This window comes from Vicia villosa, linkage group LG3 (genome assembly GCF_029867415.1).
Source record: "Vicia villosa cultivar HV-30 ecotype Madison, WI linkage group LG3, Vvil1.0, whole genome shotgun sequence".
NCBI classification, from domain to species: domain Eukaryota; kingdom Viridiplantae; phylum Streptophyta; class Magnoliopsida; order Fabales; family Fabaceae; genus Vicia; species Vicia villosa.
The window spans coordinates 178,331,357-178,348,849 of record NC_081182.1 but is presented as its reverse complement, the minus strand read 5'-3'; the positions used below and the strand labels follow the sequence as shown (position 1 = coordinate 178,348,849).

Genomic DNA, 17,493 nt, shown 5'->3' with positions numbered 1-17,493 from the left:
AAAGCTACACTTATTCAAACCCCCCCCCCTTTCTAAGTGTTTTTCTATCCTTCAATTGGCATCAGAGCGCCGGTTCTAAGGTGCAAGCACTTAACCGTGTTTAGAAAAGATTCAGGAAGAGAAAAACGCTTCAGTAAAAGATGGCTGATGAAACTGCAAAGTCTACATCTACATCTGGCTCTGCTGAGCAACACAACGGTAACAATGGTTATACTAGGCCGCCGGTATTTGATGGTGAAAACTTTGAATACTGGAAAGATAAACTGGAAAGTTACTTTCTTGGTCTAGATGGTGATCTATGGGATCTTCTGATGGATGGTTACAAACATCCGGTAAATGCCAGTGGCGTAAAGCTGACAAGGCAAGAAATGAGCGATGATCAGAAGAAGCTTTTCAGAAATCATCATAAATGCAGAACTGTTTTGCTGAATGCTATCTCTCATGCTGAGTATGAGAAGATATCTAACAGGGAAACGGCCTATGACATATATGAGTCCTTGAAAATGACTCATGAAGGAAATGCTCAAGTCAAGGAGACTAAAGCTCTTGCTCTAATCCAGAAATATGAAGCCTTCAAGATGGAGGATGATGAAGACATTGAAAAGATGTTTTCAAGATTTCAAACTCTTACTGCTGGATTGAGAGTTCTTGACAAGGGATACACCAAGGCTGATCACGTAAAGAAGATCATCAGAAGCTTACCCAGAAGATGGGGTCCTATGGTGACTGCATTTAAGATTGCGAAGAATCTAAATGAAGTCTCTTTGGAAGAGCTGATCAGTGCCCTGAGGAGTCATGAAATTGAATTGGATGCAAACGAGCCTCAAAAGAAAGGTAAGTCTATTGCATTAAAATCCAATATCAAGAAATGCACTAACGCTTTTCAGGCTAGAGAAGAAGATCCTGAAGAATCAGAATCTGAAGAAGAAGATGAACTGTCCTTGATCTCCAGAAGGCTAAATCAACTCTGGAAGAACAAGCAAAGGAAGTTCAGAGGCGTCAGAAGTTCAAAGAAATTTGAACGTGGAGAATCTTCTGATGACAGAAGATTTGACAAGAAGAAGGTCATGTGCTATGAATGCAATGAGCCTGGACACTTCAAGAATGAATGTCCAAAACTTCAGAAGGAAAATCCCAAGAAGAAGTTTCATAAGAAGAAAGGTCTTATGGCAACCTGGGATGAGTCAGAAGATGATTCAGACTCTGAAGATGAGCAGGCTAACTGTGCGCTGATGGCGACAGAAGATGACGGATCAGAATCTACATCAGAATCAGATTCTGAAGAGGTATTTTCTGAACTTACTAGAGATGAGTTAGTTTCCGGTCTAACAGAACTTCTGGAATTCAAGTCTCAGATTAGTCTCAAATACAAAAAGCTGAAAAAGCTATTTGAATTTGAAACGAAGAAACTTGAGTTGGAAAATTCTGAATTAAAAGAAAAAGTTTTAAAATTATCCAATAATGTTGGATCTCCTTCCAATTCAGGAAAATCCACTCCTAGTCTAAACCATATTCTGAAAGAATATGATTTAAGCTTCAGGAAGTTCTTATCTAGAAGTATTGGCAGAAGTCAGCTAGCTTCTATGATATATGCTGTGTCTGGAAACAGTAGAGTTGGCATTGGTTTTGAGGGTGAAACCCCATACAAACTTGAACCTGTTGATGAAATGAAAATCACATACAAGCCATTGTATGATCAGTTCAAGTATGGCCACTCACATGATATTAGGCACACTTCACATGCTCAAAGTTTTCACATTACACACACTAAGAAGCATGTGACACAACCTAGGAAATATCATGAAACTCACATTAAGAATTATCATGCTGTTCCTCCTATTGCTTACAATGTTAAACCCAAGTTCAATCAGAACTTGAGAAAATCTAACAAGAAAGGACCCAAGAAAATGTGGGTACCAAAGAGAAAGACTATTTCTTTTGCAGATTCTCTTGGCGACAAAGAAGATAAAAGTCAACATGTCATGTCACCTGGACTCAAGTTGGTCTCAACACTTGAAGGGAAGAAGGACTGTCTTCCAAGTTCTGGTACTTAAATCTGTTGAAGAAACTATGTTCGTAGGAGATCAGAAAAGAAAGTTTATTAGTCTTGGAACCATCTGTTTTGTTTGTTTCTAAAGCAATGGTGTTTCGTTCTTGATTATTCTGAATGCTCTAAATGCTACAGAGTATACAATATTGAAACATTGATTGTAGAAGAATCAATCAATATCTGGTTTGATGATAAACTTGTTTCTGATGAAACAAAGCAGCTTAAGAATTTCTGCAGATACAGTTTTGTCTTATCAGAAGCTGCAGAACAAAGAAGTGAATCTCCAGAAGCTGTGTATATCAGAAGTAATGGATCAGAAGATCATTCAGATTTACATCAGCACACTTCAGAAGGAGTGTTTCCAGAAGAGAAATTTGATCAACTCAGAAGCAGCAATCAAAATCTGTACGCGTAAAGTATATTCTGTTTACAGCGGTCTGCTACTCTCTGATGATGCACACGTGTCTGTATGATGTGTACAAAGCGTGCAGTTGAAAAGACGCCGACCTAGGTAACTGCTTTAAATCATTTCTTTTACCACGATCTCTCTCCTCACGTCACTCGTCATTTAATGAAAATGATTTCTTTTGATTCTGAAACTATTCATTTTGTTTATTTATTCTTTTTCATTCTCTATTTTATATTCGTCTCCTTATATTCTTTTCAAATCATATCATATATCTTTTTCGCTCCCTTGTCTCTCTTTCTTCTTGCATTCTCTCGTTTGAAAAGTTCTTAGCCGTTTTCTAAAACCCTAATCGAAAACCCAGTTTTCTTTTCTTGTTCGTCTTTTGTTCATTCTGCATCCATGGCTGCCTTCTCATCCCAAAATGTTGATACATCTGTTCCTCACCATCTCCAAGAAGAAATTTTGCAACTTACTCCTGTTGTTGCATGCTCTATTCCCAAGGACAAATTAGAAGTTCTATGTGAACTTATTGTTGATTTTGACAACCTTGAAGAACATGAATTTCATCTTAAAGAAGACATCATCTTTCAAGGATGGACCTCGTTGTTTGCTGAGTTCGTTGGCCCAGTTTATCCGGATCTTGTCAAGGAGTTCTGGGCACATGCTGTGGCTGCTCCAAAATCAATACTTTCTTTCGTCCATGGAAAGTTTGTTGTTATTACTGAAAACATCCTAAGAGTGATGTTTGATCTGAAAAACCCTGAAGGGGCTTTTGAGATTGATCAAAGGGCAAATTGGGGAGATATTCTATCCACTCTCTATCCAAATGTCAAGGAAACAAAAAGAGTCAAGGATTTGAGAGATGTCTACAAAATCTAGACAAAGATCCTTCTTGGGTGTTTCTACCATAGGAAAGGAACACATGCCTCGGATTTCATCAATAATGAGCAAAATTATATTCTTTATTGCATTGCCACTAAGAAGAAGGTTGATGCGATCTACATCATCTTCAACCATTTGTGGAAAGCAGTAAAGGATTCCAGAAACGCTTTCAGAGAAAAAGGTGGAACAATCATTCCTTTTGGAAGGATTATTTCAAATCTTTTGGTGCATTCAAAGATTGTTGAAAGCCTGGAATCTGAAGGTATTGTGAAAAACCTTGCTGTCACATCTGGGGCTTGTCTGAATGCATTCACTTTGAAGAAGATGAAAGTAATTAAGGCTATCAGTAAGACTCCCCAACCTCTTGCTGATACAAGAATCAGAAGAGCACCTGTTCTTGCTGAGTTTGAAACTTTCTTCAACTGTGAGGTACCTGTAGTCAGAACTAGGTATCTGTTATCACAAGAAGAAAATAAATATCTCAAAAATCAAGAGAAGGGTGCTCCAATGAAAATAAATAAGAAGAAGGAAGAAAGGACTAAAAGAAAGCATGATTATCCTTCTGCTGTCTCTAAGAAACAAGATGTTTCTAAAGAGGTCATTGCAAAGGTTGCTAAGTCTGTCTCTGATGAGTTTGAGAAGAAAGGGAAAGAAGTTGTTGAGAAGAAGAAAACAAGAAAAAGGAAGATGATTCTTCAAGAGTCTGATGAAGAAAATGTCTCTCAAGAGGCTGAGAATCAATCAGAAGTTCTGACATATGTCAGAAGGAAAGAAATCTCTAGCGGCAAAGCAAAGATTATTGAAGAGCCGAAGAGTAAGAAGCAAAAGAAGACTGAGGATGTGGCCAAAGCTTTTCTGAGAGGTTCCAAAGGTATATGCATTTCTGAACCTGATTCTGCTCCTGCTGTTCGTTCAGAAGTTGCACCAATAGAGGTTGTCCCTATACCTGAACCAGAAAAAACCACATCAGAATCACCTGTTTTTGTCCATGTTCTTACACCTCCATCTTCTCCTATAACCATTCCTTCCTCTCCACCTACCATCAATCCTGTTCTGGATATACCACCCTTTCAAACTCTCTTTCCATCTCAACCTTCTCCCAATGCCACCTTTGAACATACTCCCTCCACCTCTCAAAACAACCTTTGTGATTCTCCTCTTCCAACCTCTGCATCACATGAGCAGCTGCTCCGTGATTGCAACTACACTCCCAAGCCTCGTCCTGAAGCTGAAGTGGTAGTGTTAGATTCTGATACTGAAGCAGAATCTTCTTATAGGTTGGATAGAGAACCTCATCCGTACTTCACTTCCAACCCTGCCTTTTCAAAAACCCAAATAAAATTCCGCCCTGTATACCCTATTGGTGTAGTTTTTGAAAAAATAAAGAGAAATCTCAGAAGTATCTTTGATACTCTCAGAATTGCTGAAAGTTCTGGATTGAATGATGTTGCTATGCAGAACTTCTGGAGGATCTTTCGCAGAGAATCAGATGCTCTGTTTTTAGAACTTCAGGAAGCCTGTGTAGCTGCTGCCCCACGGCCTCGTGGAATTCTGAGGAATTATGAAGACTTCTGGTTTGCTAGTCTCAAAGGAAGACATCTGTTGGAAGAGAAGCCCTTCTTGGATGAAATGGAACAATTAAGACTGGTTGCTGAAATGGAAGCAAATCCATGCAGGGATATTGTTATCTTTATTCCTGATTATCCTGTTCTGCTCGGAGACTTCAAGATTCTCTTTAACTATCTGAGGGAAAACCCTTCTGAGAAAGACCCAAGCTTGGTCATTCTAGAAGTTGTTGACCCACCGGAAGTTGAAGGTCCTTCTGCTCCCAGGAATCTAGCTGCCATTCTTCAGGCACTTGAGAATGGAGACTCGGAAATTCCTGCTGTAGAATATGGAGATGCTTCTATGCAAGAAGCAGATGTTGAAGATCATGCTGCTGAATCAGATCCTCTTGAGGAAATCCCTGCAAATGATCTATCCATGGAAGCTACAGATCAAGTTGTTATTCCTGTGGTTGAAAGCGGTAAAGCTTCTTCTGATGAATCTTCTCGTCTTGCAAGGACTCTGGAAGAAATTCAGAAGAGACAGGATGAGCAAAGCTCACTCAATGCTGAGTTTAGAGCTTTCATGGTGAGGCAAGATGGACACAACAATGAGGTTCAAGAGATGCTGGCCAAGATCCTGTCAAGGCTAGGGCCATCTTAGATTGAGTCTGTGTTGTTTCTTTCTTTTCGTTGCATCTGTTTTTTGTGCATCTGATCTTACTTATCTTCATGTACTTCTGTACCTGATGTTTGAACTTCAATGAAATCATCTTTTTCCTCCGTGTGTTTCTTTTTGTTTGTCTCTGAATCTTTTCTGTTTTTTGATGATATGACAAAAAGGGGGAGAAATATGTGATAAATGATTTGATTTAATCAGTTGTTTTTACTAACAAGAACTGCAAGTTCTATATGGTTTAAGTGTTTTGCAGGTATAAAGAAGTGAAGAGAATCTTCAAAGCACACAAGAAGCAAAACCATAAGAAGCATTATTCTGTAAAAAGAATAAGCTTATGGAAACTGAAGCAAGCTGAGTGCTGTCAAGCTTCAGAATCAGAAGCACTGATAATAGAATTTGATCCATATTTGTCTATTTGCTCTGACAAAATTCTATTTGCTCTGATACATTATTTTAGCCTATATGGCTCTGATACATATCATGTGTTCTAATATACATTTTATGTTCTGACTCGTTCATGCTGACTTTTGTCGTTTAGTTTTTGTTCTGTAACATTTCAGGATGTAGAGATGCTCTGATGATGCTCTGGTACATTCAACAATGTTCTGATACAAATCTAGCATGAAGTGATGTTGGTAGAAATTCAAAGCTCTGAAGCTATCCGAGGGAAGCAGAAATCAGAAGCTGTGAATGTTCTAAAGATCCAGAAAACTCAAGTTCTGAAGCTGTCCTAAATGGAAGCAGAAATCAGAAGCTGTGAATGTTCTGAAGATCAAAGAAATTCAAGTTCTGAAGCTGTCCTAGATGGAAGCAGGAATCAGAAGTTGTGAATGTTCTGATGATCAAAGAAATTCAAGTTCTGAAGCTGTCCTAAATGGAAGCAGGAATCAGAAGCTATGAGTGTTCTAGGGATCTAAAGAAATTCTAGTTCTGAAGCTGTCCAATGGAAGCAGAAGTCAGAAGCTATGAATTCTCTGAAGACAGAAGCTTATGTGATCGTCTCTACCGAAATAATCAGGGAAGTCTTTTATTAAAGTTCTTCGAGTATTTATTTCAGGGGGAGATTATTTATCTCAGGGGGAGATTGTTAATCTCAGGGGGAGACACATTCACATGCTTATGCTATAGCTGTGTAATTTGTCTTTTGCCGTCTGCTCTTTCTGATCGCAAATTCATATCATTTATATATGTTTTTGTCATCATCAAAAAGGGGGAGATTGTTAGAACAAGATTTGTTCTGATCAATTATCTTAGTTTTGATGATAACAATAATATGAATTTTGCTTAAGATAATATGGTACTCTAATCCAATGCAATTTCCTTTTCAAGAAATATATAAAGAGTATGCATAATTCAGCGCTCAGAAGCTTTGTCTCAAAGGGTTCAGCATGCAACATCAGAACATGGTCTGGCAAGACATCAGAAGATGGTCGAAGCAGAATCAGAACATGGGTCTATGAAAGCATCAGAAGAACATGGGATCAGAAGCACTGAAGTTCTGATGGTATCACGCACAGAAGCACTTCAAGGTCAGAAGATCAGAAGATGCTTTGCACCAAGCTGTTTGACTCTGATGATATTCAAACGTTGTATTCACAAACATCAGATCAGAAGGAAGTACATGTGGCAGGCTACGCTGACTGACAAAAGGAACGTTAGAAGCTATTAAAGGCAACGTCAGTAGACACAGCGTGAACAAGGCTCGAGGTAGTTGACAAAAGCGTATAACATTAAATGCGATGCTGTACGGAACACGCAAAGCATTAAATGCACTCAACGGTCATCTTCTCCAACGCCTATAAATATGAAGTTCTGATGAGAAGCAAGGTTAACGATTCTGAACAAAACAACTCATATTAACTTGCTGAAACTCTGCTCTATTCAAAGCTCAGAATCTTCATCTTCATCAAAGCTCACTACATTGCTGTTGTAATATATTAGTGAGATTAAGCTTAAACGTTAAGAGAAATATCACAGTTTGTGATTATAGCTTTTAAGAAGCAATTGTAATACTCTTAGAATTGATTACATTAAGTTGTAAGGAACTAGAGTGATCGTGTGGATCAGAATACTCTAGGAAGTCTTAGAGGTTATCTAAGCAGGTTGTAACTAGAGTGATCGTGTGGATCAGAATACTCTAGAAAGTCTTAGAGGGTATCTAAGCAGTTGTTCCTGGAGTGATCAGTGTGTGATCAGAAGACTCTGGAAGACTTAGTTGCTGACTAAGTGGAGAACCATTGTAATCCGTGCGATTAGTGGATTAAATCCTCAGTTGAGGTAAATCATCTCTGCGGGGGTGGACTGGAGTAGTTTAGTTAACAACGAACCAGGATAAAAATAACTGTGCAATTTATTTTTATCGGTCAAGTTTTTAAAGCTACACTTATTCAAACCCCCCCTTTCTAAGTGTTTTTCTATCCTTCAATATCCTCCATGCTACTTTTGTGCATGAACACATGGATTCCGTTTTTTAAACGAAGTGAATTCACTATTGAACCTTCATACCTAACCTCTACATGGAACCATTCATTTGTTGAAAAAATTCCGCCGTTGTTCAGTGCTAATCTGAGACCCATGTCACGCAATTGTAAATCATACACATGTGTATGGCCTTGTTTTACCTCAAGTTTGCAATATTTATATTTATAGCCATTGACGAACAGTTTGACCTTACGGAAGGGCGTTTATTACGAAACCAAAAAGAAATTGATGGTCCTCTACTTTGGTGCTCAAACCACTCTGGAATTCTTGTACTCCTTGGCAAAATAAACTCAGTTCCTCCATATTCATGCACTTCCTATTAGTAAAATATGATTACCATTGATATGGACAAGTTCATGTTTGCAAAATGAAGAAGAAGCATAGTTGGTAGAAAACACGGGAATGACAATCCTTCATTCTTCAATTGCCTTCACAAGTGAGGGCTTTGTAGAGATTGCCAGTAAAGCCTAAACGGGTATCAACGCCTGTGAAACTGAGGAACACATGATAGGTGAATTTATATGAGAAAAAAAGAAGGTGGTGATTGGATAGCCATAAAATCTAAAATGAAACGAGAGAAGAAATTGATACAAATGGCATCACTGTTACACTTCCTAGGAGGATCCGTTGACCAATGTGAAACCAACTCTCCCTATTTCCTATACTGCATGAGACAGTCATTACACAAGAATATAAAAATAGCACCACTGTCCCACTTGACTACTTTTACTTCTTTATTTTTCAACTTTTCTTTATTAAAAACTCAAGTGCAAACAAATTCAAAGTACTATAAGTGATAGCAGGGCTTTTTGGTGGAAAGTGGAAACTAAGCGTGTATGTTCCAACATAACTTTGTTGTAATATTTAATTACTACCACTAGGCGTTTGAGCTGCTTGCCAAAATAATCCAAGAGAGAATCAGAGTTTTGTTGTGATTTCTTTCTTCTCAAGCTATTCTTTTTCTTCTTACAAACTAAGAAACTAATGGAGGGTATCCAATTTCAGAGAGAAAATCTGCTGTTCCTCTCAAATTCTGTGAAGCTGTTGTTAGAAAACCATCTTTTTACTGACTTCGCCGATAACTCCAGGTATGACTTTTCATTTTTGAAGAAAACACTGTTGGATCTTCAAGATGTTCTACTTTGTCATGATCTGGAGAAACTCATCCCTATTCCAGCTGTCAACCTATCGCTGGATTCGCTCAGATATGATGTCTTTCATCTTGCTACTTTCTTTGACAAAATCGATTTTTCATTGAGGTATGGTACCTTTAGTATTAAGCTGCTCAAAAATCTTGTTTGTTTAAATCATGCAAATGATGTGATTAATTATAAAACGAAAAGATTAATTGAAATATCACTGGGCTTGAGTTCAGGAGAACAACTAGCTGAATTAAGTCTTTCCAATTCTAATTTGGATGCTGATTCTTCTATTTATGGAAGAGACGCTGATATTCAGAAACTTAAACACCTTTTGTTCTCTCGTGATGATGATGATGGTAAAATAAGAGTGATTTCCATTGTTGGTATGGGAGGGATTGGTAAAACAGCCCTTGCCAAACACCTTTACAATCATCCTCAAGTTAAGGCCAAATTTCAGGTAAGAGTATGGGCAGATTTCTCAGAGCATGTTGATGATTTCTCAAATTATGGGCAGATTTTTAAAACCATTCGTGAATCTATTACTTCACAAACAACCAGAAGTGATACAACTGACATCAATACCATTTACCCAAAATTTTTGATAGTACTTGATGGTGTGTGGAACCCAAGATTTGTCAATTTGACAACCTTACTGATGGATAACTTTAATGCTGGGGAAACAGGAAGTAGGATCATTGTAACATCAAGAGATGAAAGAATTGCAATATCCATGCAAACCTTTCTTTTTGTCCACTATTTGAGACCTTTGGAAATTGAAGATTGGTTGTCCTTATTTTCCAAATATGCATTTGGACCATGTCACAACCGACAAAAATCCCATCTAGAAGAAATCAGTAGGGAAATTGCTAAAAAGTGTGATGGATTACCATTAGCTGCAGTAGCACACGGGCCTCTTCTTCGCATCTTATTGTTCCAAGACGACTGGAATTATGTGCTGGAAAGTAATGTTCGGGATGTAGATTATGAGGTGCACGCTTCTCTCGAACTTAGCTACAATTTTCTTTCTAATCCTTTAAAACAATGTTTTCAATATTGTTCAATTTTTCCAAAGAAGTCCATCTTAGAAAAAAAGACGGTAGTTCAGTTGTGGATTGCAGCAGACTTACTTCAATCATTGTCCGAAGATCAGGAAAAAGTTGGAGAAGAATATTTTGATGAACTAGTATCAAGGTCATTGATACATCGGCGATCTATTGGTGACAAGGAAAGAAACTTTGAAATGCACAACTTAATCCATGATATGGCTACAGAGGTTTCATCTCCATACTATATCAATATGGACAAACATGACCTACATGATAAGGTGCATAGCTTATCATACAATAGAGAGGCATATGATTCTTATGATAAATTTTATAAATTATATGAATTAAAGTTAAACGGCCTGTTTACTTTTGTAGCATTACCATTACAAGAACAATTGCCTCTTTGTTTGCTATCAAGTAAGGTACTACATGACTTGCTTCCAAGGATGAAACAGTTACTGGTGTTGTCTCTGTCAAACTACAAGAGTATCACCAAGGTTCCCAAGTCTATTGGAAATTTGTTATACATGCAATACTTAAATCTTTCTCACACAAATATTGAGAGTTTGCCTTCTGAAATATGCAAGCTTTACTATCTGCAGTTCTTGTTGCTGGCAGGCTGTAAAAGGCTCACTGAATTGCCGGAGGACATGGGCAAATTGGTTAACCTGCGCTACCTTGACGTTAGTAACACCGCATTGAGGGAGATGCCTGTACAAATAGCAAAACTAAAAAATCTCCACACTTTGTCTGACTTTGTTGTCAGCAAACATAATGGTGGATTGAATATTGGAGAGCTAGGAAAACTTCTCCACCTACATGGAAAACTTTCAATCTCGCAGCTACAAAATGTTAATGACTCCTTCGAAGTAGATCAAGCCAATATAAAGATGAAAGAACAAATAGATGAGTTAGCTTTGGAATGGGATTGTGATGGTACTACTTTAGATTCACAAATTCAAAGTGTTGTGCTTGAAAAGTTGCGACCCTCAACAAATTTGAAAAGTCTCACCATCAAAGGCTATGGTGGAATCAACTTCCCCAATTGGTTAGGTGATTCTTTATTTAGCAACATGGTGCATTTAAGGATCTCGAATTGTAATGATTGTTTAGGGCTTCCATCCCTTGGAAAATTGGGTAATCTGAAAGAACTCGTTATTGAAGGGATGCAATCAGTGGAGACAATTGGTATTGAGTTCTATGGAAGTGGTGATTCTTCATTTCAACCATTTCCCTCTTTGGAGAGTCTACACTTTGAGAATATGCAAGAGTGGAAGGAATGGGACTTGATTGGAGATACGGCTACAACGTTTCCTAATCTAAAAACTTTATCGCTAAGAAAGTGCCCGAAACTGATTGTTGGAAACATAACTGAAAAATTTCCTTTCTTAACTGAACTTGAGTTAAAAGAATGTCCTTTACTGGTACAATCAATGCCATTATCTGATCATGTATTCAGGCAACTGATGTTCCCTTTGAATCTTCTTCAACAGCTGACCATAGACGGCATTCCATCTTCAATGTCTTTTCCAACAAATGGTCTACCAAAAACCTTGAAATTTCTGATAATCAGTAACTGTGAAAATCTAGAGTTCCTTCCTCGTGAATACTTGTCCAATTACACATCGCTTGAAGAATTGAAAATATCTTATAGCTGCAATTCAATGACATCATTTACCTTGGGTGCTCTCCCTGTCCTCAAGAGTCTGTTTATTGAGGGTTGTAACAATCTGAAATCAATATCAATTGCAGAAGATGTGTCACTAAAGAGTCTCTCATTTCTTAGAAGCATCAAAATATGGGATTGTAATGAATTGGAGTCATTTACCCTAGGTGGATTGGCCACTCCAAATCTTCTCTATATTGCAATGTGGAAGTGTGAGAAGCTTCATTCACTACCAGAAGCAATGAACAGTCTAGCCGGCCTTCGAGAAATGGAAATTGATAATCTACCAAACCTTCAATCTTTAGTCATAGATGAGTTGCCTAGTAGTTTACAAAAACTGTCTGTTGGCTATGTTGGTGGGATTATGTGGAATACTGAGCCAAGTTGGGAACATCTCACTTGTCTTTCAGTGTTGCGAATTAACGGTGATGATACGGTGAACATGTTGATGGGGCCACTGCTACCTACATCGCTTGTGAAATTGTGCATTTGTGGTCTTAATGATACAAGCATTGATGAGAAGTGGCTTCAGCATCTCACTTCTCTCCAAAACCTTGAGATTATTAACGCTCCCAAACTCAAGTCGTTGCCAAAGAAAGGATTTCCTTCCTCACTTTCAGTACTAAGTGTGACTCGCTGTCCATTACTAGAAGCAAGTTTGCGGAAAAAGCGGGGGAAAGAGTGGCGTAAGATTGCTCACATTTCCTCAGTAGTTATTAATGACGAATTGATCACATGAGTCTTGTTCGAGTGAGTCTTTCAAATACTTCTCTTTTTGTTTCTTTCATATTATTTTATCATCAATTATTGTGAATTTCAATAGTAAGATCAAAATACAATACTATAGCACTAGCACTAACTCATTTATTTTAATCATAGAACTACATTTTGTGTCACCCCTGCATCTTCCCATTCTTGGTATTGTAAGAAAGCAAATTCACCTGGAAACCTGCCACCAAGTCCTGTAATTGCTTTTCTGTTCAGCAAATTCTGACTCCAAATATGTTGGGTGTTCTTTTTGTCTATATGATATATTTTAATGACTGTATCAAGCTTTTTTAACATGGTTTAAGTTTTTCTCTATTCTATTAGTCTAATACAAATCATTTCTTTATGCATTTCCATATTTTTGTGTTTATCCAACTGTCTTGACTTGATATTTTTTCTTTATGTTAGTGAATTAGAACTTTTCCCCCGTCATGTATAACAGTTAAAGACATAAATTCTTATTTTAACCTTTGTCAGTTTTTTAAAAAATATGTGATTTTGGCATGTCTTGTATTGGGAAGGATATTTCAAAGGATGTTGGCTTATACCTATAGTTAATGCCGTGGACCATCAAAATTGTTTGAGTATTGAATTTGTCCCATTTGTCACATGAATAATAGAGTTCTTATATGGTGTGTGTATGTTTACTCTATTTATCAGCTTGAGTCTATTAAAAGAAAATAGCCCGTCTGACACGTTGCCGTAGCATAGATCATTGTAATGCAGCTATTCTTGCTAATGGTCAGTCAATTAGGATTTTATCGCGCGTCATCCATATGCAATATGCACCTATAGAAAAATATCATCATGCAGTTCTAATCATTTGGAGCTATTTTAGGTTTTATTTGCCCTCAAAGCACTTGTCAGTGTGTTAAATCTAATCCAAGCCTAACTCTATTGCTTCTGGTTTTATTCGGAAACTATATGTGTAGTATTTTACCAGCTTATCTACCAGATTTGGTGGCTTAGTCTAACTCTTTAAATTATTTTATCTCTACATTGTTTGCAGATCTACCAAGGGCTTCAAGGGTAATTGATGGCTTGCACGAAGATGGTAGCAGCGACATAACATCTCTTTCTGTCAGGAGCAGATGAGAAGGAGAAATACCAATATTGGCTTGAACAGAGAGGTACTTAATCTATGTTAGCTCTTTCATGCAAGGGACTTTTGTTGAAGCCTGAAGTCCCTTTCTTCTTAGCACAACGATGGTGCTTTTCTCCCTCCCTCAGTTTAATTTTATATAGTTTTTGTTCATGAGTTGTCTCTCCTATAGATTTATATGCTGTTATTGTTTACTCTAGTCTCTTTTCAAGTATCATGCAGGATTTAGAAATCTGCTGTTTTAGCAAAACTAGTGATTTTGGCATCAATTGTGTTGGAAGGAGCTTGTTAATGATGCCACTCAAAATTGCTTCAGTTAATGCTGTGGACTATCAAACTTAATTTAGTGAGCTTTTTATGTCCCTCTCTGGCACACTAATTTCAAATAAATTTGTAGCCACCTTGGAAATCTTAGTTTCGTATTTTTGGTTATAGTTTTAATTGGTTATCTTACAGTTCTAATATAGATAAATCACCAGTTTCATCAATGGCTTGTAACTGATCCTAAATCATACATTTACTTGTGGTGAACTATGTTAATTTACAATGACTCCTACTAGGCCTTGAGTTTCTTCTTTTTGACCCTCATGGCATCACCAAAAGGAAGTGTAAAACTAGTCTATGTTGTATGCAATTCATGACATGCTTTCTATTATGTTCATGTTCTTTATGCATGTATTAAATTAATTTATGCTACTGTAAAGATAAAATATTTTATTTTAGTATCACAGGGTTAAAAGGAGTCCAGGATATGTTTTCTAAAATAAATTCAAATAAGTTATAAAATAAATTTGTGTATGAAAATTATTCTAATGCATTATTATTTGTTTTCACCAGCTTCTAAATCGCAATCATGAAGTCAATCTAATAGTGGATTTCACTGCTGCTACCAGACTCAGAACATGCAGAAATGATCGAACTTGTGGCCTAACTCGATATGAAGATTGACTTGTGTGTTAACATTACTGCCATTTTTTCTTGGAAGTCAGTTAGGCTGATAGGGTGAGTTTTAGTCATTTAGAATTTAATGTGTTTTATTTTCCTTTCAATTCTACATATATTAACAAACATTGATTATCTACATTGTCACTGCTTTGATCTATTATAAATGAAAACCACAAGGCATGACAGTGTCTCTAATTATCTATTACGTTTATGTTAGGTTTGTATTTGCTCAACTGGAGAGGTAGAATTGTCCAACAGTTTTCTTCACAAAGTAGAAGATTATGAAATGCACCGTGACACGTAGATGTGTGGGTTTATAACATTGAAGTTTGTGTGGTTTTGTTTAGATATTTCCTGTTTGTTGTGATACAATAATATAACTAAAGGAAGCAGCAGCAGGGATGGTGGTGAGTTGCTTAGTTTGGATGATGGAAGCGGAAGAGGAGTAGGAGAGAAGAAGAAATTGAAGAACTTAAGATAAGATTCTGAAATGTAACATAATAACACCCAAGATCTTGGAAAGGAAGCTTGGCAAGTTAGGAGAATCAAAATCCATATGGCGACTTTCAAACAAACAAGTCAGAAGTTTAAGACTCCAATTTGGCCACTTTCAACCGGCAATAAGTGCCTTTAATAGCTCCAATCTTAGCTGAGAAGTCAAAGCAAACAAATCACTCTTCTAAAGGTCAGCAAAACACTTGAGTGTTAACTACTATAGCAGTGCGGTTTTAATTTGTTAAATAGTACAAATTTTTTAAGATAGAGATTGCAAATGGATGTTTGAGCCAACACTTTTTGTCTGTGTCCCCTATGATTTGACTGCAATGTATGTCTTTGTTCAGAGCTTGATCTAACTCATTCCTACAAAACCAATTTAATAGTAAAAAGTGACTTCCTATATAATTTTTTTTTAATTTCTATATTAAAATTAACGTGAAGCTTGAGATTTTCCTAATACACCTCTCACCTCGGTACTATTGTTTGAAGGCCCTTTTCCCATGGCATTGCCATAAGGAAGGCTGCAAATTGGTTTCTGGCTAGTGTTTGAAAATATATACGAAAGCATCAATCCCTCTAGCATTTTAGATACCTTTAGAACAGTAGTTGAATGCTTTAGAATAAAGATATATTTAGAATAGGCAACAATTATTGTTGTGGTTTATCATGCCGAGTAGATTAGTCTATATGTCAATGTTATCCATATCATGTAGTTCGCCTGACATTTTGCACTTGCATGTTTTCTTAAAATCCAGCAATCAAATGATGATCATATTGGAATTTTGTCTGCTCCAACAATATGCAGGTATCCTCAACAACATCAACAATATTGTAGCACCTAGACTAGGGTGAGGAACTTGCAGCAATATCTGATCATCAATACTGGCCACGACATGCTATGCAACAACGTCACTAATATACACCTTATTTGTCTGCAGCAGCTTTCGGTTCCGCAGTTTGTTCAGTGATAAAATTGGCCCAACATGGTGTTTGAAATGGTGTGCACTCGACTTGAGTGACTAGCATAATCACATAGTCAGAAGTCAATTCCCAATACTATTAACCTGAGTCCCGATTTGATGACATGTTTAGACGGATTTGAAGGCAATAGTGACAGTGTTAACGATCTAATATTCGATAATGTAAACTCGCTGTCCAAGAGCTCCTCGTTCAAGTTTACTCGGTTTAATATACCTCACCATGCAAAACCAACTTTCTTCATCGGTATAAAAGCAAAGGCTTCTGTAGACCAATAAGGTGCATGTTGGTGCATATGAGGATGAGCAAATGGCGTTTGATCTGCCCCAACAATCTTGTAAGCCACTAGCTTAGCTTAGCATTTGATGTGACATTAGTGATGTGGGTAGTCTGCAGTTTGTTTTATACCTTTTGTACTCATGCACACTGCCCTTAAGAAAAAGTATTGAAAACATAATAGTATCGATAATGATTTTTTATATATATGAAATTTTTTTACATCATTGCACAGACAATCGAAATATCATACATGGAGCGATATAGCCGACAACATATATTCTCTGTTTTGGCCATGTCTATGTTGACAATGTTTACATGTTAAAATTTTATGGCACTTTAAAATGATGGTTTTGGTGAATTTGATGTTAAAATCTATCAAAAGCTTGAAAGAAATGGACCTATTTGAATCGAGAAGGAAATTGAGAAGGAAGAAGATTCCTACTATTTTGAAAACATATTGTTAAGGTGGGATGAGTTTAACTAGTAACAATATATCATTACTAAGTTTTTAATTGATAAAGACAACTTGACAAGCAATGGTTATGACCTACTTACACTATAAAGATGAAAAAGAGTGTTACATTATTATTGATAATAGAAATAGGAAATGGATACTAGCTGTGATTCATGGATATTTCTTTTTCAGTTGCCTTCTACTTTAGTGTGATTAGTACAATGTGAAGAATATTTGTGCGATAGTTTCTTCTTCCACCCTTTCAATCTTTTCAAAGTCACTCGTTTTGAAATGAAAATGTGAAATGTGTTTTCTCAAACTATGAGATTCAAGAATCCAAATATCATATTGTAGGGAATTTCTTAATGCACCCAGCTATATTTCTAATGCCCACTGTGAAATTTCGAAAAATGTATTTATGAATGCATCCGAAAATATCCAAAATAAATGCGTAAATAAATTACACCTTCATTTTGTAAAAAATATAGTCCAAAAATATATTTCTGAAATTTAGAAATACATTTATGGAAATTGGAGTCAATCTACTATTCTTTACCATGGATCCAAGTC

The 17,493-nt window shown here is 36.8% G+C and overlaps 1 protein-coding gene across 9 annotated transcripts; it reads left to right on the top strand.

Annotated features, from left to right (window-relative positions):
* Positions 1–8,722: 8,722 nt before the first annotated feature.
* On the top strand, positions 8,723–17,000 carry LOC131662614 (putative disease resistance protein At3g14460). 9 transcript variants are annotated; one of them, XM_058932439.1, is made up of 7 exons: positions 8,723–10,730; positions 10,836–12,649; positions 13,677–13,797; positions 13,992–14,115; positions 14,607–14,771; positions 14,932–15,399; positions 16,018–17,000. In XM_058932439.1, the coding sequence occupies exons 1-2, from the start codon at positions 9,030–9,032 to the stop codon at positions 12,636–12,638; spliced, it is 3,504 nt and encodes a 1,167-aa protein (XP_058788422.1). In that variant the 5' UTR covers positions 8,723–9,029; the 3' UTR covers positions 12,639–12,649; positions 13,677–13,797; positions 13,992–14,115; positions 14,607–14,771; positions 14,932–15,399; positions 16,018–17,000. The 9 variants fall into 9 exon arrangements, with proteins under 9 accessions (XP_058788422.1, XP_058788418.1, XP_058788416.1 ...); XM_058932435.1 differs by having other exon boundaries at positions 8,724–12,649; positions 14,932–14,955; positions 15,062–15,399; XM_058932440.1 differs by having other exon boundaries at positions 9,206–9,304; positions 9,421–12,649; positions 16,018–16,998.
* The last annotated feature ends 493 nt before the right edge of the window (positions 17,001–17,493 follow it).

Excerpts from the sequence above, each read along its gene's own strand:
- LOC131662614 (XM_058932434.1), top strand. The coding sequence starts at position 9,030 with ATGGAGGGTATCCAATTTCAGAGAGAAAATCTGCTGTTCCTCTCAAAT.